Source organism: Leguminivora glycinivorella, chromosome 9 (genome assembly GCF_023078275.1).
Source record: "Leguminivora glycinivorella isolate SPB_JAAS2020 chromosome 9, LegGlyc_1.1, whole genome shotgun sequence".
Lineage (NCBI taxonomy): Eukaryota > Metazoa > Arthropoda > Insecta > Lepidoptera > Tortricidae > Leguminivora > Leguminivora glycinivorella.
In genome coordinates, this window is record NC_062979.1 from 1,479,357 (window position 1) to 1,502,715 (window position 23,359).

Below are 23,359 nucleotides of genomic sequence, written 5' to 3' on the forward strand. Positions count from 1 at the left end.
GGACCCCGTCGACACTCCGGCGCCGCCGGCGACCCCCGCCCAGGAGCCCCCGGCCGCAGACGCACCCGGCCCCGGTCGCGCCTCACCCGCGATCGAGCCAGGAACATCCCCGGACATCCAGCCGCAGCCGACCGCAGGCCCCGCCAAGGGCCCCAACAGCGCTGCGGCCCACCTCGCAATCCCCAGACCGGGAGCAATGACCCCGGCTGCACCTGTCGCCGCATTCCTGCAGCGTCAGCACCGCCTCAGCGGGCGAGAGGGTAGAGGAGAAAACTATTTTCTCAACTACCCACCCCCCGCCACCGCGTCAAAGAAGCCACCGCACCCATCCTCCGCCGGCTGAGCACCGCACCGCTCCATGCACGCCCGCCGGACACAAGAAGAAGCCCTCGTCAGCCCCATCGGAGCCGACACGTAGGGACGTCGAGGCTGGAAACCCGACTCCCCCCAACGACATACGCAGCGCCTAACGGATACCAGAATCAGCCCTCGCCACCCCCTGACGGAGCGAGCAACCCCGGACGACGAACACGGAGGTCCGTCGTCCCCCAGCGACCCCAGCGAGCCCACTGGAAACCAGGGAGGAGATGGAGCAGGAGCGTCCGTCCCCCCCCGCCCCGCGCAGCGCAGCCCCCCCGGGCGCGCGCCGCGCACCAGCACCCCGATTAACTCGGGGGAAGAAAGACCTGGCTGTTGTTACAGCCAGCGACAGAAGCAGCCACAGAGGGCTAAGCCCTGATATGGCCTCCTCACACCTTCCTACTCAAGAGAAGGAGTGTAAGAAGACACGAGTACTATATGATGTACTAGCTTACCTCTGCTGATCCGGGGGGATTCCCTCCTTGTCCTGGATCTTGGCCTTGACATTCTCGATAGTGTCCGAGGGCTCGACCTCAAGGGTGATGGTCTTACCCGTGAGGGTTTTCACGAAGATCTGCATCTTGGTGTGCCTGTGGATAATAGTTTATAAGCTTTGATGTAGAATTGAATACATGCCTAAAGCTATAATTACATGAAACAATGTATTATATGACTTATCAGTCCCAACATTTCCTTATTTTTAAGTTTACAGAAAGGACCTGGATAGTGATAGTTCATTTGAAATGCTAAAAGGATGTTTCATATTCAATTTCAATAGAAAAGGCCCCGATTTTGATCCTTCTCTGGAAAGCTAGAATCGTCAAAGTAGAAGTTGTTTATTTATTTTTGCTTTTATAAGATTAGTGCTTGGATACCTAGGGTATGACATACTTACATGTGTAAATTACATTATTTTATTATTGCATGAAATACAAAAGAAGTTGTTCAACATAAATGGTGGAGGGTAGAATAAGTTTTCTGCCAACAAACTGCTGTACAGTTTGGCACATAAGTTTAAAACTTTACTGTATGTTTCTTTTCTTATAATAAAAAAAAAAATATATTAACTTTTCAATATTCTGTAAAAATGTTTGGTTATCAAACAATTTTTTACACTTGGTTATCAGTTGCAGGTGCTTGGAGAAATTATGAATGAATTCATTGATTTCGCCATGCACTTTTGCAGCTGATAGTACATAATATCTTTTCTTTCCCCAACTCCTAATCACAAAATCAATGATTAGAATAAGGGCTCCAAATTCAATTGCCCAAACAAGATCAGACTTGCCATAGTATTCTTTGAAAATGATTCACATAATGAGTCTTCATTTCATAATGACATGTAAACAAACAGAACAAAACCCTTGCATGCACTAGAGTGGAACAGTTCCATTCAGTTTGCAGTTCAGTGCACAAGTCATGTGGGATACAATGGGTGAGTCAATAAAATAACAAGTAAAGCTTCACAGTAGGTTTATTGGAATAAAATAAATACAGAAACATCAGACCAAAAGCACAGCATTAATACAACCATCATTCTCAGGATTGTTCGTCACTTGGGCATATTTACCCCATACAACTTTACCCGCCTGCGTCACAAGACCAAGCTCGGAAATGTTCACTTCCAAAACTGTACCCTTCGTTATCACACCAAGACTTGTGTACATCTGTGAACTTGGGTTCTTCTTTACACCAATAATAGGCAAGCAGAAGGTGGCCTTTAGCTCGGGATGTGTGACATGTGCCTTCTTGAAACGTAGAGCCATAGGCCGGATAAACCTTTCAAACTTTGGAGGCTTCCTAGTGAAATTCTCACCAACAAATGTGACTTTTGTAACCATGCGTTTCCACGCTTTTCTCTTTGATTTACCAGACTTCAGTACTTTGAATACTTCAGCGTCTGCTTGTGCTCTGACTTTGGGTATCGGGACATCCCATTTGCCGGCTTTTTCTTTGCGTTTCTGTTTGATCATGTTAGAGAGTACTTTAGCGCGGGATTGGACATCTCTGTCGAGCAGGTAGACAGGGAGGGCTCCCTCGGCCACCTTCTCAGTGTTCTGTTTCACATTTTTCTCTTCATGAGCCTTGATTTTCTTCTTCATCTGGATTTTCTCATTGCGGCGCTCCTTGTTGTAGATCTTGGCCTTGATGCCGCGCAGCTTGCGGGCCTTCTCGGCCCGCTTGTGCGGCTCGCGAGCCTCGCGTTTGCGTTTCCTCTCTTCATAATCGAGTCTTCTACCGTAAAGCTTTTGATGGCGCTCAATGTATTCGTTCTGCGGCATTGTGGTTGCTTATTCGGCAACTACAACAAAATTATAGTCTTATCAATGGATTAGACGGACGTACTTCAATACTTTAAACTTCAACACGACGCGACATAACCTCTTCGGTGCAAAGTGTTGCACAATTTTAATGTTTTTACCAATTTATGGTGAAAACATTAATTCAAACGATGTTTTCACATAAGAATCACTAAATAAAGACCAAATAGTAACCTGAAATGCTAGAATTTCTTGCATCCACGTGTCTTATGTTCAGAATACGTTTCCCTCTTCTCCCACCGGTAAATTATACACTGACAACAATAGCACCGACTTAAAAGATTTACGCGGTTAATATTATTAACAAAATATTAAGGTTTTCAATGATTAAAAAGAATAAATTGCACAAAACTTGTGAGCTCACCTTATGCCGACACCATGCCACAAAGAAAGAACTAATGGCAACCGGAACCGGAAACTGTCAATCGGTGTTGCTAGTTCTGTGTTGCCGTCTTGATATCTTTTTACCGGTTTTCAAAATAAGAAAAATATATTTAATCTTTCGGAGCAAAGGTTGATTTTTTTTATTAATCTCTTTTTATATTTTTCAAAGACTTTTTGCTAATTAAAGTGTACATCTGAAATATGGTGCAGTTTGTATCAATGGGTCGTCACTACGTGCCATGTTGTATTTTCCCTCCTCCCCCGTTGTTTCACACCCTCGATCGCCTATACAGACGCGTAGTTTGACAACTCATACTCAACTCGTTTGAACACGACTAGCAGGCCGACCAGCGAGGAGCGACAGAGCGATGAATACGACTGCTAGTGCTACATATTTATCGGGTATGTTCATTATTTACCAATATCTCAAGTGCATTGTCTTAAGGTTTGATAAAACCATTTGTTAGCGGAATGTGGTAATTAGGTCTTGCTGTTTACTACAAATACTCGCACAGTAGTCACTTTTGTGAAGGCCAACCAGTGGTGCAAAAAAAGGCCGGAAGAAAAAACTGTCAGGCGCTCGTAACTTTGTAGGTTGTTTTGTGAATTTGGCCGTTTTATTGTATGATTGGTTTCTCTTGGACGGGTAAATTCCATTGTTTACATATGTAGTGATAATTGCATAGTGTTATTTCAGTGCAACTATGTAGTGAATGAGTTCCAAACTAGTTTTCCACTCAATGTACTTGTAAACAAAACAAAATCGTAGGCGCTCGCACTTTGCATTCCTCTGAAGTCAAAGTGCTGAATGTTGTTTTGAAATTCATATATCATAACATTCCAGCGATTGTAACATTCATATCAAACTTATAAAACATAGTAGGTATCTTATGTTTATAATACAGTCTAGGGATCTTAAATATTCTTGTTTTACATAATTCATTAATCATTAGGATCTTATTAAGTAGTCTTATCTGTAAATTATTATTGTTATGCCATGATGACTGTAGTCAACTCGAAATAACATACTAATAGAATACAGAAAGTTTGAAACAAGGGTAACATTTGCTTTCTTTTCACCAGCTTTTGTAGCCTTATATTATGTACTCAACTAGGCAATAAAACGGCTTACATGATAAGAACATTAAATTGTGCTGAATAATATATATGAAAGATAGCCATTATTTATCACAACATGTGGTTGGCCCGAGTGAGTTTTGATAAGATTGGTGCTTATTTTGTCTGAGCTATAATTTCGACCAAAATTGTTTCAATTTGAGTACATATTCTTCATCTCAGCCTAAAATTAATATTGAGACAAGTTTACATTTTACATATATACATATAATACATACAATCACGCCTGTATCCCATAAAGGGGTAGGCAGAGCACGTGAAACTACTAAAGCTTCAGTGCCACTCTTGGCAAATAAGGGGTTGAAAGAAAACTAAACTGTGACATTGCAGTGACAGGTTGCTAGTCTCTCGCCTACACCACAACATTTTAAATTATATTTTTTTAAGTAAGGCTCTTTCACAAGTTTCACAGTGGTGGTCTATTTGAGACATCCTTTGAGTCTGTTTTACAAATTCAAAAAAAAATCTTTAGGGAGACTTTATTATACAACAAGACTGATTTAGTTTGTTAGAAACAAAATACATAATTATTGGGTTTTTACTTTATATTTAAATCAACCTGTGTGGTGACGGGTTAAGAATTTCACCACCCCCTTTCTTCCCATGGGTGTCGTAGAAGGCGACTGTGGGATATGGATTAAATTGTGGCGTAGGCGAGAAGTTGCAACCTGTCACTGCAATGTCACAGTTTCGTTTTCTTTCAACCCCTTATTTGCCAAGAGTGGCACTGAAGCTTTAGTAGTTTCATGTGTTCTGCCTACCCCTTTATGGGATACAGGCGTGATTGTATGTATGTATGTATGTATGTATTTAAATCAAAATACAAGATATCAGAATGTTTTGGCAAATAAAATGTATCATTACGATCACAAAATGACAAGACATTTATGTATAATTTCAGAATCATGGCGAGGCTCCAAGGAGAGCATCTCCAGCCTACAAGACAAAGAGACTGGTATGTTGCTGTTACAACTTGCCCCACTTTCCCCAATCTTTAGCTTTAACATCAGAAGCAGTTAGCGCTGTCCAAAATAATGTAACATACATTACTTACAAGTTTTTGATAGTCCGAACTTTGATTTATACTTCAATAATTGCACCAGTGTTTTATATTACAAATTTTACAAAGGCCTGTATTTTTTTTACAGGCAGTTGTTATTTAGCTACTTCTGCTGGTAACCATGCTTTTGAAACCTTACAGAAACTAAAACCCAATCTATCTTTGATAATTCACCTGTATATTATTATATTAAAAAAAAGAGTAAAGTGAATTCATCTTTACTTGTCAAATATGGTCAACTACTAGTCTACTAGTGATTGGAAATGTCGATAAAATGATGTATTAATGATAATTTCGCTACTAACGTCATCAGAGGATTTTCAATTTTACGTCACACAATATCTATGTATGTATATGTCTCAGTGGACTTATCATGTTACGAACATTATGAAGGCAAAGTAATGTGTCTGACTGTCTGTACTTACATAATAATTTTGTTTTATCAAAGATGGAGTACGTTTCTTTTTCTAAATGCATGCTTTATATAGGTGCTTTCCTCTAATGTATGATATGCACGAGATTTATTTCTGTCTGTCTGTTATGTTAAGTACTCTAAACTCTAAAGTAAACTGTGTTTGGTTGTCTATCAATGTTCGCTATTGTATCTCTAGCAAACAGATCAAATAAAAAAATGAACTATAATTTTACTACCAAAATATGAACTGGAAAGGCGTATCAATGTGTGGAATAAAAACAGCATACATCTCTGTCACATTTGGATTCTGTTTACTATCATGTAAATTATAAATGGTAGATATCGCATGTTTATTATGAACTCTGTAAAAACACTTGTGCAAATTCCCAGAGGTGTTTTTTTTGTCTGCACAACCATTTAGCGTGTCCATGCCATGTCATCGTCCGAACGCCTGTACAGACTTGTCGGATTCCTACAGTATGTTCAACTTATCATACGGAGACAATAACTATTGTTCTTGATAACGATTGATTGACAGTTAGTACTTAATTAGATATACTTCCATAGTTCAATAAAAATATCTTTGAATAAACAAGGATTATAAATACATGTCTTCATGGTAATTATATGGGAATCATGGGAGACACTTAACATATATGGCAGATATATTTTTTACTCCACATTAGCCACAACTATGTGTTGGTGTATAAATAGATTGGATAGAATTTCGTTATAAGAACAATTAAATAAGTGGCATGTACCTTTTAATTTTAATATTATTATTAAATAAGCAGGCAGGCAGTTAAAAACTGATATAGCCTGTATCCAGTGATCATTTTACTGTAATCATAGCCGAGTTGTAGATGTGATGTGCTTGTCTAGTCTATTTTTAAACTGATTAACATTTTGTGCTCCAAAATTCTGTTAAATAGGCCCTCATTGCAAACGAACGGAAAACCACATATGAAAATGTAGTGAACATTGATAAAATAAGATAAAAAATAATCACTTTCCTTTTATCTCTTTCTTAACACATATATTTTAGGTAACTTATGTATTGTGTGAGACTGCAAGCATTCTTCCGTACATGTATTTATTCATGCTTAACTCAAGTACCCACTTCAATCGGCTCCAACTGTAAGTAGAAGTGAAAGGCATACTTCAGATATTATGATATACAGTCAGCATGTTTCCATGCTCTTATTACATATTATGAAGAGCTATCTGTTGACACTATTGACAAAAAATCATTGCTCCAACATAGGAACTTGTCTGTATAATTTTAGGCAATCTGATGATCTTATCTATTTGATCTGAAATTACAGAAATAAAGAATAATTATTTGAACGTATATTGTCATAATATATTAATACATTGGTATTTAAAACGTAAAATAAGTGCTTAAGAAAAGTCGCCATCAAATATAATTATAAATGTGGCGAAAATAATTCTCTAAACTGTTCAAACACTTTTGAACCCATGGTCAATGACCACTTTGATATACTTATCTGACTTTAATAGCCAATTTGACACACAATAGATAATATACACCGTTTTATTTAGGTATTAATTGTGGGTTCGATTCTCACATTACTAAATCTCTAACAACAATGTTTTCTACTAAGTTTTGAATTTTGATTGAGTATTTTTAGTTTTAGTAACTAAGCATTATTTGACGGGCTCTCCAAAGCCCCTAACTTAAGGAATGTTAGAATGAGCACTAATCAGAATGGTATAACATTGCCAGATGTCGGGGGCAGCGGTGGAACCACATGAAGAGGTTCCGAGGAATCCACATCAATACATACATACCATAGACACTGTGCATTGTCAAACCTACTGCCATAAGTTTGAGAATGGACTAATATGCTGACGTATTTGCAATGAGAACGAGGATAAAAAATAATAAAATCTGTTTAATTCACTGTACATATTCTTTGTAAGGATACAATACAGTGTTGTATGTTTGTAACATTCAAAATCCTATTAATTACTGACTTCTCTAGATTCCAGAAGTAATATTGTACATAATGCAAATACGCCGGCTATCCACAATCCTGCGATCTTTCGACAGCTTAAGTACATTTTACATGACATAAGTATACAAGGTGTACCTAAATAAAATACTTAGCAGGGATCCGTCTAAGGCTTTTGATATCAAATGTTTCTACTTTTCTCTATTAAAAAATTATACCAAAATTGTCATTGAAATGATCCCCACTACGTACTTGTTACACATCTGTATTTGAGACTTTAGGGAAAAAATAGTAAGTTCTTGAACTGTCTAAAGACCAGATTACATTAAGATTAGCACCATGTACTTGCACCCAACAAAACAATGCCTCGTATGGCACTGGTCCCACCGCGAGCTAGTAAGCTATGAGCTATCGGCTATAAAAACGAACAAAAGATAAGCACCCCCGTGCAAATAAAAGAAACACGGCGATTTTAATAGCTCACCGCTGGGCGAGTAACTATAAACATCGCCGTGTCTCTTTTATTTGCACGGGAGTGATTATCTTTTGTTCATTTTTATAGCCGATAGCTCACAGCTTACTAGCTCGCGGTGGGACCAGTGCATAAATGACAAATGTCGTCTATTTTTAGTATTTTTATGACGCATTGTTTTGTCCCCACTATTTTGTTACATTAATACTTGTATTGTTTGTGATTTTACTGTATTTGGTAAGTTTTACAGTGGAAACTAATGCATTTTGTGTTATTTTAAGCATGCTAGCAAGTAACAAAGTATGTATGATTTAAAAAAAAAAGAATGAGAAAAGATAAAAAATGATTAAAGAATGAAGGAAATGAAAAAAATATAAATGGGAAAGTAATGCAATAAAGGGAAAAAGAAATGCAAAAGAAAAGTAAAAAAAATAAAAATGGAAAAAAAGTCATAGAAAAAAATTTAAAACAAAAGTACCTATGTCTATTAAAAAAAAAGTAAAAGTTATAATCTGGACTAATGGAAATGGAAACCACTTTAGGATGACTGGACATCGCAAGGAAAACCACGAAAGCAGTAGGCTAGGGCCAGACCTTCTCGAACTATCTATTTAGGGAAAGTGGAACATTGTGTGTTGTGTGTGCAATTTCTGAGGTGTTGTGGTGTTGTAGATTATGTGCGCGACACGAGCGACACAGATTGCTCGAGCGACAAGGCGGAGTACGAGCCGGTGACGGAGCCCGAGGATGACGGGCCGCTGGACTGGGACTCCTCTGGTCAGAGTGATGTAAGACATTTTTTTTTTTTCATAATTAGTAATAGGTACCGTAACTTTACGAACGTCTGGTAGCTGGTGCCGTTGAACGGAGCGAGTTAACAAAATATAGTATGAGTTATGAATGCTGACGTGGAATTTTGCGACCAATATTTATATCAGTTTCATTTTCTTTCAACCCCTTACTTGCCAAGAGTGGCACTGAAGCTTTAGTAGTTTCATGTGCTCTGCCTACCCCTTTATGGGATACAGGCGTGATTGTATGTATGTATATTTATATTACAATTGTATCGCTTCACTTAAATCAAACTTGGGTTAGGTTGGTTATCTTTCATCAATATTATATTTTTTATATGATCAACCTTAAAGCAGAATGGATTTGCCCAAGTTTGAAGTTAAGCGACACAATATTTAGCGCATGCGCTAGCTCCGCGATGCCATCTAGCGGCGCATACCAACAGTAGGTCATCAACATACAGTTTTAAGTTCGATATGGCCGTGGCTAATGCTATGATCGCAGCTTGTGCTTCACGGTCTTGGGCCGATATTAGGCTATTATAGAAATATAATCAGACTTTGATCTTATTTCACATGAAGCATACATTTAGGAATGATCATATTTCTGTGAGAAATATATGATTCGAATTCACGTTTTACGGACGGATTAGAAAAGTCATAACTTTTAAATTTTATTCATATTTATTAGCAATCTTAAGGCCTATTTACACGCACATTTCATCTCTCTTCCACGCGGCGAGAGGGAGAAAAAAACAGACGAGTCAATTACATCTTTCTCACACTTCCCATCTCTCGATTCCAGAACGAAATAATAGCCACGAAGGTGATCGAGGTCAGCGTGGGCGACGACGGCGACCTAGAGTTTGCGGACTCTGAACAGGACGAGTCGGAGGGCAGCGACTCCGAGATGGACCTACACGACTTCTGGGAGTGCGCGCAGTGCAGGGCCGAGAACAACAACCCGCTGTATCGGTACTGCGAGAAGTGTTTCAAGGTGAGACTCGTATATTATTGTGTCTTTGACTAAATTGCAAGGTTATTTCCACTAGTTACGACTAAATAGGCGAGACGACTAAAAAAAAAGTAATTAGCCGGTCAGTTAGATTATCAAAGAATTTTAGACACGTATTTTTTCTTTTTTCTAGTAAACGAAAAATGACGACGGCACAGTGCGTTGAAGTTTCGCGTGATGTCACGCCTAGGTACAATTTTTACTTAGAAGTGAGAGTGACGTCACAAGCCCCCACTCCGGAACTTTGATGCTCTATATCTTTGTATTTTTTCATTAATTTTATTAGAAAAAGCGAAAAATATGTGTTCGGTATTTTTGGACGATCTAAGTGACGAACTAAACAGAATGCCATTTTTTATGTAGTCGTCATCCCTATTGTGACGGGTTAAAATTTCCATCACCTCCCTTTTCTCCCGTGGATGTCGAAGAAATTAATTTATTATTCGGTTGTCAACCTGTCGTAATATAATACCCCACTTTCATTTTTCAAGAGTGGCACTGTAACTTTTTGTGTTCTGCCTCCCCCTTTGAATACGTATGTTATTTTATGTAGGTACCACTAAGTAAATGAAGAAATAAATGATTATGATTAACCAATGGTAACTACCTACTGAGATTTTTTTCATAACAACTGGTAACAACTTGGTAGTAAGTAGTGGAAATAACCTATATCTATAAAGCCATCTCACACTAGCAGACAACAACACGCAAAACAGATGCCAGAGTGGGGTGGGTGAACCTTAATAGAGAAAATGGACACAGTAATTTCTACCTTTTTTTCACTGGGAACTACTGATAAAAAAAACCCAGTACCTATTTAAGAAATAGGTCAGAAAGTAATTTAAAAAAAATGGGTGTAATCTGAAACGCTAAGCTGGGATTACTTTTAACATTTAACAAGTTTTAAGTTGCTGTTCCTTATAGCATAATCAAATGGGACTTGATTTCAAATACAATTTTGATAAAAAATCTCTGAGAAATGGGGTAAGCTATGTTAAATTTGTATGTAGCTTTGTAGAAAATCGAGTTGAAATTTCAATGTGTGATAGGTAAACCTAAGATTATTTTTTTTTAAGTTTTACCTTCGGAAATAAACTTGCGAATATTGTTATTCATTAAGTTCATTCCCGATATTGATATCTATTTGAGAAAGATCGTCATCAGAATCTTATGTCTGTTTTGGATTAACTCAATTAACTGTTAACTGTACTGTTACGTATGTTTGTGGAAAATTTGCGACAATCTTTATGAAGTGTGTGACTGAGTGTTCGAGTATATGACGGTGATATTGACTGGATGTTGTAAAGCTGTAACGGAGATAAATGTGTGAGCAATATTTCTTTACGATGTTCTCTTATGTCTGTGCACGAAACGAAAAAGAAAATACGAATGTGTGTGGTATACAATACAGTACTGCATGGACGAAGGATGAGTTTTTTAAATCTGGAGCGGACTGATTGTGAGTCCTTTTCCTCCCAAAGGTAAGTTTGTGAGACCGCCTAAGCCTGTGAATGTTGGTAGTTAGGGGTTAAAGGTACTTAGTATCGTTTTGTGTGGCTATTTGTAAACAGAGTGATCCCTAATGACCAGGGCCCGTAACTTTCATGCCGATGACATCAATTTGACGTCACGCTTCATATAGGTGATTCAAATAGTTTTATTAATTAATAATTATTAATTAATTAATTTAAAAGTAAACTATTCATACGTGGAATAATTAATACCTACTTGATACGTGAAACGAAAAGGAAACAAATTGTTTTTATAATTTATTCAAATATGGTAACAAAACTATTTAGTACAATTTACGTATAACACGAAAAACTAACATTAATTATAATTATAGTTGTAAAATGTATGTAAACAAATAATTTACTTATCAAGTAGGTTTTAATTATTTCACATATGAATAGATTATTGGTTTCAAAATCATGATTAAAATGATTAATTATTAAATAAAACTCTTGAATCATCCTATATGCAGCGTGACGTCAAATTTATGTCATCGGCATGAAAGTTACGTGCCTTGCTGACAATGACACATGCCACAAAGTCAAACGTCCATTGGGATTGGCTGGACGAAGTATTAAAGTTCGAATTTTGGACCTGGATGTAGTATTATCCAAATCTCAGAACATGAGTTGAAGCAAGTCAAATATTTAATCGTTGCCAACTCCATTATATTTCAATTATGCCCCAATATATGTTTCAATTAGCCACACAAGACTGTATTCGATGGTGAAAGAAAACATCGTGAGAAAACAAGACTTCTCATCAAGGCCTAGTTTGACCCTGGGAAAAAAGCCGGAATACCACGAGGAAGATGACGGCTTAGGGTGACCTGCATTACGGATATGATGGTCACACTTGATCATCTATGTCATGCGTTATGCTCGAACTTCTTGAGAAGTGAGAGCTACGGTGACAGAAGGTTAAAGCGCGACCATCATGGGATTGCCGTACTATAAATAAGCTAATTTATGTTTTTTGCAGCAAACTAAAAGCCTTGTCACACCAGTTGCGTGTACGTAGACATTCAGAAACGTATAATAACATATCCTTATGTGAGATGACACAGCGCTCGTGTTACCTGTGCGTTGTCTATGCACACTCGGCCGGTGTCCTTGGCTGAAAAAAAAAATCCCAAATTAAGAAAAACAATTATAATTTGAAAAACACACAAAGTCTAACAAATAATTTTAATCAAAACAATCAATCAATGAACGACATATTTTATAGCCCCAAAAAATCATAAATTAAATCTTTCTATATCTGCTTAATATAATCCATGAAAGAAATATCAAAACTCTACAACAAATATAACCATGTACTAAACATTTTAATCCAATTCTAGGTACGTAAAAACTTCTTCCCGCCGAGGCCGAGAAAAAACAAGCGTAAGCGAGTGTCTGAGGTTCCGCGAACTAGCTCTGTCGATTCCGGGGTCGAATCCGCCTTTAACAGCCAGGAAACTCTCTCGCAGGTCACTGACAGCCAGGGGACTGAGACCCAGGTCACTGACAGTCAGAGAACTGAGATTCTAGTTACTGATAGTCAGGGAACTGAGACCCAAGTCACTGATAGCCAGGGAACTGACCTTAGTCAACCTGGCTACAGTCTAACGCAGCTCAGTCAAGACTCTCAAGGTACATCCTCTACGTCGATCTTAAGTAGACCTTTAAAGCGCCGCGCTGAGTCCGCCGATCGTAACAACAAGCGAATGAGAATCGATTATTCCGATAGCGATACCGATAGCGATGATGATGAGCCTAGACGTAGGAAAGCTAAAAGCGCCGATCCCGAAGTAGCACCATTAGTTAAAACTACTAGCGATCCGTCGTTAACTATCGATGATTCCGACAAGCTGACTAAGAAAGCGATTTTCAATTCGATCAAAGATAAATTCGATAACGAGAATCTGTGTATAATTTGCTACGCTGAGCCGAAATCGGCAGTGTTCGTGCATGGCAGGATAGCACACATCTGCTGTTGCTACGAGTGCGCGAACAAGGTTTGGAGGAAGGCTAAAAGGTGTCCGCAGTGCAATTGTAAAGTTAGTAACGTTTTGAGAGTTTTATAGATTTGTGAACGTATGATTATTTTTTTTTTGTAAAGGTTTGTACTGAAATTGAGACTCATTAAAGCAAGTGGAAATTTTGTTTGTTACAAAAATATCTTTAAAACTATACTTTCAAAAATATCTGTAGGTATAAACAGTAAACACAATCAAGATTAGGTAGGGTACTTAGGTACATCTTTTTTTAATTTTCGTAAAATATAACAATGCCTATTTTAGTACAGATCTTTACAAAAACGCTTCTACGTTAACGACACAGAGTTTCGCCTAAAACTAGAAAACCAAAAAAAATATAAAGTAGGTAAATACTTTTAAATTTCATAATAACTACTCAATCTGAGAGGGTCATATTTAAACTAATTAATAAAATTCTAATGTCAATGAATAGTAATTTTTAGGTTCTTTAATTTTTTATGGTTTTAGACGAAACAAAGTGCGACATTTCGAAATCTCGCTTGCTTTATTACCAAATGTGTTCAAATTTTCGGTTTTCCGACTAATTATGCCTTAAAAAATTCAGTTCCTGAGTGTATGGCTCGAAATCGCTGATTTTTTAAAATTAGATACTCAAATGATTTAAAATTACCTAAAAATTACAATCATATCAATGATTAAAGTCACTAGTAAATAAGATAATTATTAATTTGCCTCAATTTTCAGTATTTTTAGGCTAAGTGAGTGAATGATTCGAAATGTTGTATGTTATAGAGTTGGAGAGACTTTTTTAATTTGTGGACATCCTTTTTAGCCAACCACCAGTCGAATCATAGAGAATTCCGAACGAGCTGTTGCAACGTGGTATAGAAACTGAATATTACGTTTGAACAAGTCTTTTTTCCTGATAACATTTATAAATTAATTACATGTCTACTGCTGAAACAAGCAGATATTTGATTATTGATTATTTTCGTTTCGACGGTAATCAATTCCTGTTTATTTTTTTACAATCTCCACATTGCTCGGCGACTCGTTCTGGAAACTTCATAAATTCGTTAACATACCTAATGGTCTAAAGTAAGGACGCGAACACGAAGAAATTCGTACATTGACCCCCCTGTTCCTGTCTCTATCTCACGAGCGTACGTCAAATTGTATTCCTGTTTCATTAAGTCGGTGGCCAAGGCAATCGCTGATCGCAGGACAGCAATGTAATAATGTGCGTGTGATAGAGATAGAATCATGTGAGTCAAGGTACGAAATTCTTCAAGCTTAACGTCCGTACTTTAATATGAGTTAAGTGTGTTGCTTTAATACAGACATCAAATATATTTTAGCAGTCAAGGTGACCAAACTGTTCGTCATACCATTTGTAGCGTTCCTTGCCTAAAGAGAACGAGGAAGAGGTTCCTAAGAACGTTTTCACATAATCCGATCCGATATCGGTTGTAGGAATCAAAGATGGCGCCTTTAATATAGAGGATACCTGTCCTACTAATAGACATTTCAACAGAAATCTATATTGCAGATGAAACATGGATCCTTCAGGCATGCAATGCCACATGTACATTTAGTACGATCCTCGGTGTGTAGAACTATTTGGCCACCTTAGCTGCTACAATATATTTGATAATGACTATATCAACCAGCCTCTACATATTCATACATTATGTATGACACAGACTTTGCAGGCAAATTGAAAGTCGTCAAATAACGAAATTGTCTTGATTTTTTTTAAATTAAGGAGGCTGAGTAGGTAATTAGTAATCACAATTAAGAAGTTTTGTTTTAATTTATGAGGCAATATAATAACGAGTTTGTCTGCGTAAAATGTTATATTATTTCGAACAGATTGTGAATAATTTGATATTTGTTTAAGAATCACAAGGTTCATAGCAAGGTTATATTTCCTTATAATGGTTATACAAGGGACGGTGCTATAGGATATTAAAATTATAGAATAGGCAAGGCTTCTACAAATGTTGCAACTGTTTCATGCGATTAGATCATTGCTGGCTGAAATAGAACAAGCTTGTTCTTTAAAATTTCTATCGTTACTGAATGGGTTGTGTAAAAAAAAATGGCTGTCAATTTACAGCGCAATGAGGGAGTTAAGAAAAAGATAGCAACGTAAGGCAACTCGACACTGTCGCAATTGGCAATATTTTCTTTTACTTCAAATTTAGATCTTTGTTCAGTAATATTTTTACATCAGTGTCATCGGTCGCTGACAAAACACCTTTAGTATTTTATAAAACACTGCTGTATACACTTTGTCGTTTTGTAGTTACCCCCATAAACTTAAAGTGGCCACTTTTAGGCAGCGTCCCCACTTAGGTGTCCCGTGTCTCGCGGCGCGAAACGGACGTCTCCGCCACGCCGCCTGAATGTAATTCAAAAAACGTCTCCTCAGTACATTTTGTATAGGAAGGACGTAAGACGCGCCTCCAGGTGTCGTGGCGGCGGCATACAAAATGTACTCAGGAGACGTTTTTTGAATTACATTCAGGCGGCGTGGCGGAGACGTCCGTTCCGCGCCGCAAGACATGCGTCTCATGAGTGTGGAGGCTGGCTCCTGTGCAAGTTCTGGGGATAACCACACAAGGAATATTTGTATTCAACGTTTGTATGACATTTTGTCGTTTTATAGTTACCCCCATAAACTTAAAGTGGCCACTTTTAGGCACCGTCCCCACTTAGGTGTCCCGTGTCTCGCGGCGCGAAACGGACGTCTCCGCAACGCCGCCTGAATGTAATTCAAAAAACGTCTCCTCAGTACATTTTGTATAGGAAGGACGTAAGACGCGCCTCCAGGCGTCGTGGCGGCGGCATACAAAATGTACTGAGGAGACGTTTTTGAATTACATTCAGTCGGCATGGCGGAGACGTCCGTTCCGCGCCGCAAGACATGCGTCTCATGAGTGTGGACGCTGGCTCCTGTGCAAGTTCTGGGGATAACCACACAAGGAACAATTGTATTCAACGTTTTATAAAATTACTTAAGTGTTTTGTTAACGACTGATGTAGAAATATCGATTACTAAAAAAAAAACTAACTTAAGATATAAGAAAATATTGAAGGTGGCTCTATTGTCGCATTACGCTACGCTTTAATTGGGTAAAGAGGTTAGGTTTTTGTATGCCGCTATGTATCCATAAATCGCATGCGATTATCAGCGACGTTTGTACGGCCTTTATAGGGAAATTGATTGATATAGACTTAGAAACTCGTGCCACCGAAAAGAGTAATATATTTCTTTTATATTAGTTTAGGGCTAAAGCTTCCTAGCTTGCACTGGTTGTAATTTGTTTTAATGCCAAAAGTAAGGATCATTTTATTTAGTTAGACCACATAGCTTTTAGCTTGAAGCTGAAACGGAGTATTAGGTTTAGGTTTCGAAGAAATTCAAATAGATGGCGCTTTCTTTATAGGTTGTCTATGGTCTGTTTTTTTTTACCATTCGGTAAAATGAGAAATATCCGCAACTGTTAAATTTTGTAACAGAGTATCAAGCGATACAATCTTATAAGTAATGTAAATATCATATTGATGGACCAATTCACCAATGTTTATTAATATAAGTGTATAGTTTTGTATAATTAAGTAGGTAATATTTTGTCACATTCGCCTCATAGTGCATTTGTGTTCTTTCATTCGGGCTATATATTTGAATTTTTTCGTGGGGCGGTAACTTTTTCCTGGTATGTTTCTAAGTTTATAGTACGTAGAAAAACAGGAATGACATTCAATATAATTTAAAAACAGTGTCTTCCGTTAGAATATTAATTCACATTCATAATATGTATTTTGTTGTAACATTCGTAATAAGTGATATACTTTTCAGTATACAAATCCTTAGTGTCGACGGCACTAGGTATACATAATTTTTGAATAAATGTACATATTTAATGTAAATTAACACAGTTAAAATATGAGTGTGTACGTAAATAAACACTGTACTGTACACTAAGATGGAATACAAATGTACAGTAGATTTAAATACTAGGTCAAAGTTACCGTTCTTTCCACATTTTATTAATTATTAACTGCATATCATTTCACCGCTTAGAAATAAGATATTATAAAGCAATTTTGTTGATTAGTAAAGAATTAAAATATTATATTATTAGGTTAGGAATCCAATTTTTTTCTAATAAACTACCCCACCAGTCTCCTACCGCGTAGAGGATTTATCACTGTTTACTTGTTAATTAAAATGTCTTTGCGAAAAATTTATTAAAACATATTTAAAAATGTAAAATTACGATCTCCTTTGTTAAAACCATGTAAATAGTATATGTATATAGGTTATTCGTTTTATTAATTGTAAGCCTCGGCTCGCACATAAATGAAAAAAAAAATCGAACGTTAAATATAATCAAATAAATAAAAGTTTTTTTCAGCAATATTGTATTTTAATTACCTATATTATAACCCTTTTATTGTTTCTTGAAAGCACAAACTTAATTTTGTTACGATACCTATTTTACCTAAACCCTTAGAATAAAAAACAGAACAATATTTGAATAAAATTGTGAGATGTGCTTTCACGAAATAAGCCATACCTTTACATTAATACTACCACACTCAGCACAACAGTTATAGGAGCATATTTAGAGTATTTAGTAGAAATGCCTAAATACACATTTTTTATTTCTACCGATTTTCCAATATCTATGCTTTACGACTTACTCGTACGTGTGATAATAACTTGTTATTCATGGCAAAAGAACGGAACCAGAAATTCCAGTAAAAAACTGCTTGCCACCAGTGGGCTTGATCGCTTTTTATTGTTTCCTACTGAAATAGGTACTGACACAGTTTGCCAAACAATAGTACAATATTATTTACACATAAAATGCTGAAAATAGCACTGCAAGCAATTAAAAGTCATATCCATTATTGTCTGTTTTGAAGGGACTTCACGGCCATTTTCCATGTTCTTGGCAAAGACCGACAAAACAAAATAGTGACGTCACTTCCATTTATAATTGTGGAGCTGGAACTAGTACGCAGTAGTAGAAAAACATGTCCGTTCCAGACTAAAAATAGACCTTAGTCTAGCTAGACTCAACACTTTCGCTGAACCAGCTCAAAGGCTTCCTTAGATTAGCAACGACGTATATCTCGTCATGATAGAAGTATTTCAATCAAGGGCATTCACCCTCTTGTTTAGGACTAGTTTTAGTGAGATTTAAGGTCTAAGGTAAGGTTACAGAAGGGGATTTTGTAAGTACAATAGATACTTACGTTTGTCGGGTTACTGGACTCCAAATAAGACTGAATGGTATTATACGAAGAACTATAAGTTGGCCTACCTATAATCTTTTGAAGAGGACTGGGTTACAAATTTATAATCTTGCACAGCGATTGTCAGTAATAAGGCGGCAAATAAAAAAAATACGCGCGAACAGTTGTCATCCCATAGACAATTCTAAATTCGCTCCCTTTTTCTATTGACAAATTGAGTGTGTTTCAGTATAACTGTACTTTCTTAGTAGTTTGAGGTTACCCTTATCCACATATCTTGTGGATACTTTCAAACCTGTCGAACTGATTGTAAAAAACTGCGGGATAATTATACTAAAAAAAAAAGATTCGACAAGCTTTTTTTTTTAAGTTTGTTAAATTCATACAGAGAATTACACGAAATGGAACCATCATCAGTAGTGTAAATTTAAAAGTGTTTAGCTACATTAAGCTAAGTCCTCTCCGTCGCTTACGCTAAGTAGCTCTCATCGAAAGGAATGAGCTGTGTATTAATTCTCATACAAATTAACGCGTACCTATTTGCGTAAGCAACGCAATGGACTATCAAACGCAGGCTTATCGTCGGCACTGTACTTAAGTACGTGATTTAAGGGCGCAATAGGTGCGTTTCATTTCAACTGCCATAGCATCGTCAGCGCAAATCTGCCAGTATATAAACCTTATTGAGAAAATATAAGGCTCAACATACTCTAGGTATATTCGTTGGCGGATGGCATATTACTCATAGCTTCATTAACATTTGTCTTGCAGTCTGTACTCGTGACTTATGGTTGCAGGTTGACTCTTTATAAGTACAGATTCAATGTGACATTATTGGAACATTAAAAAGAGAAGTTTTATGTACTGTATTTTCTCCTAACTGTTAAACTGAAACTGATTTGCATTCTCCGCCGTTTGAGAATTACGACGTACCGGCAATTATTTAATATGTCAATATGATGTAGAAGATATGACTACAGCTCCAACCTATTACGCATTTAAAGGAAGGATCGTATATACTATATATTATTACATTGTATTTGTATTTATTTTGTTGACAATTCTTAGTCTTCGAGCGAAAAACTTTGGTACTTCGAACCGGATAGTAAACAAAAACATCGTCCTACACTGTGTTGGCACTCTGCTACGCACAACTGTCATTAGAAACTGAGGGCCTGTCGCGGAATTTAAATCTTTACTTGTACCAAGGACGATTATAAAGGACCAGCAGAGTCCTTACTAAATACCGTACCCCGTTGGCAGCCGTAAATCTATGTCACTAGATGTCACTAAGAGTGTCATTTGAATAAAAATGTCGTTTTTTTTTAAAATACGCACGCGGTAGTTCAACGGCATTACAAGTGATACAGTGAAAAGTATATAGATGACGCTAGGGGCCCGTGTCATGTTTCAGTCCCTGTTTACAACGCAAACCATCGTTCTTATTTTGAATTATGACAATCATGCAAAAGAGTACCATACTGTCAAATTTTCTATCTCTTTCATTTTGAGCGTGACGTCAATGATTAGTAATATTACTTTCAATATATTTAAAATTTAGATTTTAATGAGGCCATTTCGAACGGTGTTTATGATAGATATCATGTTGACAATCAATCTCCTGACCGTCTCGCTCATACCAATCCTATCCTATATTTGAACGAGTGCGACCGAAACAGTTGAGTATTATTGAAGATTTTTGAATGTCTAAAATCTTATTGGTACTTAGTTGTCGAAAACCCGCTTTTTCCATAAAGTGTTGGCGCGACGTCAAGTGGGTGATAGGCGTACGAGCAAGTACGCGTTGGATGGTCGACTACTATGCGCAGCGGTTTTTACGCGTACTTACGGTGACACACAATCGAAAAAGGTGGTCGAGCCATAAGTACGCATACCTGCTCGTATCGTACGTTTATCACCCACTTCAGACTGCGTTTCGAATCGGCGTTTAGCGTCAGTGATTATCAGCTCGGCTTCATGGCTTTACGAACCTTAGCTCGGACCATCGAATATGAAACTTATAAACTTCTTTGTACACAAGGGTATAAAGAAGTTTATAACCAGGTGCTCCATGACACCATTACACCAATCTGTCGCCAGCACCGCTACACTTCAACGGCCAAGTCACACAACATCCATACTAATATTATAAATGGGAAAGTGTGTGTGTCTGTTTGTTTGTCCATCTTTCACGGCAAAACGGAGCGACGTATTGACGTGATTTTTTAAGTGGAGATAGTTGACTGGATGGAAAGTGACATAGGCTACTTTTTGCCTCTTTTTATATCCCCCCACTTCCTTAGAATGGAGGATGGAAGTTTGTGGAGAGATTTTCGAATTTAACGCGAGCGAAGCCGCGGGCAAAGGCTAGTTAACTATAATAATAAAGAAATCGCAGTAAGGAACTTTATGTAGATTTCATTACTTTTTAGAGATAAACAAGCAGCTCCATCGAGACGGCTATTTTTTACAGAATGTTTTTGGTGGGATATACATAGGCATAGGTATATAACACTAACAAGGTATCTATTGTCTTAGTCCGTTTTCACATTATCCGATCCGATATCGGATGTCGGAAGGATTTAAATGGAAAAAATCCAAGATAGCGCCTGTAATGTATGGGGTATCAGTCCTACATCCGATATCGGATCGGATAATGTGAAAACGCATTTAGTCTCATTAATTATTACTTATATCAGAGTTTCACTAATTATTTCCTTTTATTCATTTATTATCTCAGTTTAGGTTTATACGAGTACCAAACGAGTATAGTATACGAGTAGAAAATATATTACCAAAACAATACAAACTATCATTAATTTATTATAAAAACGTAATCCAAAGTGCCACACCTGGCGGCCTAACTATCGGCGTTGTGTCCAAGACGAAGCCTGACCGACGAAGCTAGCAAGTCTCTCTACATGTTAGCTGAAATACTGTCAAACCATTCACTGTGATTACTCAGATTATTATAAGCAAAATGATCTTCGAATGAACTTTCTGGACAATTGAGATGCATGGGCGCAGTCGAAACCAGCTCGCCCCTTCAGCCGTGTCCCGTTGAAAATCGGAAAGATTCTTTTCCTTAGCACATTAAATTTAATGTTTACAAATTGGATTCGCCTTCTGTCACCTATACTGGTAATTTTATGTATGAGGTCATTGGTCATACAATTATTAATTTATACAGTTATTAATTCTGTATCTCTACTCGCATTGCTGCTGCGATTCTAAAATATTTAATATCCATATATTATGAATATTCAATAAATCATACAATGACATTTGTGATGTGACATGGATGTCAGATGTCACTGGATGTCACATCTGTTGGCACAATGATTGCGTTTTGTTGAACGTATTTGAGCTCAACATATAGGTTTATTATCACTAAGTATATTATATTAATGAACAACGAAACGGATGTGACATTTTCCTAGTCCACCAACGTCATCTAGTCATTTTATTTGGCAATAGTTAGACAACATGCGAACAAACTTAGCCAGCGAAGCGATCACAACTACGTCGAGGCCGACCAAAAAATATAATTTGTAAAAATTATGTTTTGAGCCAATATTTTGATATTAAAATAAAGTTTTTTGATAGTTATTCATAGTATAATATAAAAACAAGTAAACATATGTGTGAAAATATGTTTTTTTCCACTCCCGGGTTACGAAACAACGCCATCTAGTTTTAAAGCAAAAACTAAGCTTTTTTCAGGGGTACGCTTTTTTGTATGGGCTATATCAGTCTAGTATTAAATGGTCCTTGCTTGTACAAATTCAAGTTTTGAAATTCGCCGCTTTTTTTCTACTAGAAAATATGTCGTGCCCGATAATTGTTACTGATAATAAAATAATAAACAACCACAGGCAATAAATTGCGGATTGTGGCTCATCTACTCGTTCACTCCTAGAACGTCTAGAACCATAAAACATGGTCCTTCGAACCGGATTAGCAAAGCTTTAATAATACCCAAGCATTAAATAAATATAGATAAACTCTTTTCGTTTTAAACCTTGAATTGTTATAATAGTAGATATATATAATTAAGTACCATGTACTTACATGCCTATGATAAATAAAATCCGCGTGTTGATCTTTAACAAATTTCCAAAAAGACGAAGCTTAGATAAAGTTCGAAGTCTACCATCAAATGTATGAACGATGGATAACTCTGCAATTATAATTCAGTTCGTATCGTACGTACGATAGCTTTCCACTTAAGTACCTACTTACTTGTCTATTTATTTTGTTAGAAATTGATACTAGCTCGCTAATAGTCATTTATCGCAGTTTGCAGGGTTGTTGACATCAGTTCCTTTCACTATTCAGCTAATATTACCTATGGTTAAAGTCAACTTAGAAAATATAGTTTGTATTTGAAGCCTATTTCTATTTAATAGTGCACCCTCGAGCAATGAAATTCACTTGATCATAATCTTGATATTTACGAGTTGGAAGAAATTATCATGTTTGTGCAATAAAGTCTGATTATTGTAGACACAAACTACGTAAATAAATATTTCTGTAATTAGTTTTAAAGAAGTCGATTAAAAAATAGGGATTCACTTTGAGATAGATAGGTAAGGTAATACTTAGTTAGCGATGGCATTGCTATCCTTAGGTTAAACAAAACCGCTGATTTCCTGTCCAAAATG

At 37.0% G+C, this 23,359-nt stretch overlaps 2 protein-coding genes and 1 long non-coding RNA gene across 6 annotated transcripts; 1 reads left to right on the forward strand and 2 right to left on the reverse strand.

The window, feature by feature from the left end:
• Window positions 1–1,528: 1,528 nt before the first annotated feature.
• Window positions 1,529–17,851, forward strand: LOC125229938 (E3 ubiquitin-protein ligase Mdm2-like). Of its 3 annotated transcripts, none has more exons than XM_048134889.1 (5): window positions 1,529–1,795; window positions 5,104–5,157; window positions 8,798–8,913; window positions 9,722–9,913; window positions 12,786–17,851. In XM_048134889.1, exons 1-5 carry the CDS (start codon window positions 1,780–1,782, stop codon window positions 13,509–13,511), a joined length of 1,104 nt encoding a protein of 367 aa, XP_047990846.1. In that variant the 5' UTR covers window positions 1,529–1,779; the 3' UTR covers window positions 13,512–17,851. The 3 variants fall into 3 exon arrangements, with proteins under 3 accessions (XP_047990846.1, XP_047990844.1, XP_047990845.1); XM_048134887.1 differs by lacking the exon at window positions 1,529–1,795 and adding an exon at window positions 3,402–3,467; XM_048134888.1 differs by lacking the exon at window positions 1,529–1,795 and adding an exon at window positions 3,675–3,711.
• On the reverse strand, window positions 1,817–3,187 carry LOC125229939 (ribosome biogenesis protein NSA2 homolog). 2 transcript variants are annotated; one of them, XM_048134890.1, is made up of 2 exons: window positions 3,046–3,187; window positions 1,817–2,662 (listed from the first exon to the last, which is right to left on the reverse strand). In XM_048134890.1, exon 2 carries the CDS (start codon window positions 2,640–2,642, stop codon window positions 1,863–1,865), a length of 780 nt encoding a protein of 259 aa, XP_047990847.1. In that variant the 5' UTR covers window positions 2,643–2,662; window positions 3,046–3,187; the 3' UTR covers window positions 1,817–1,862. The 2 variants fall into 2 exon arrangements, with proteins under 2 accessions (XP_047990847.1, XP_047990848.1); XM_048134891.1 differs by lacking the exon at window positions 3,046–3,187 and adding an exon at window positions 2,856–2,875.
• On the reverse strand, window positions 5,845–18,808 carry LOC125229940. Its single transcript, XR_007177468.1, has 3 exons — window positions 18,696–18,808; window positions 12,522–12,559; window positions 5,845–6,812 (listed from the first exon to the last, which is right to left on the reverse strand). It is a non-coding gene; the product is annotated as an uncharacterized LOC125229940 (long non-coding RNA).
• Window positions 18,809–23,359: the final 4,551 nt, after the last annotated feature.

Bases quoted from the DNA above. Each gene is read 5' to 3' on its own strand.
- LOC125229939 (XM_048134890.1), bottom strand. From the start codon at position 2,642: ATGCCGCAGAACGAATACATTGAGCGCCATCAAAAGCTTTACGGTAGA.
- LOC125229938 (XM_048134887.1), top strand. From the start codon at position 3,434: ATGAATACGACTGCTAGTGCTACATATTTATCGG. The intron at 5,158-8,797 runs GTATGTTGCTGT...GTGGTGTTGTAG, and splicing joins CCTACAAGACAAAGAGACTG to ATTATGTGCGCGACACGAGC. The intron at 9,914-12,785 runs GTGAGACTCGTA...ATCCAATTCTAG, and splicing joins ACTGCGAGAAGTGTTTCAAG to GTACGTAAAAACTTCTTCCC.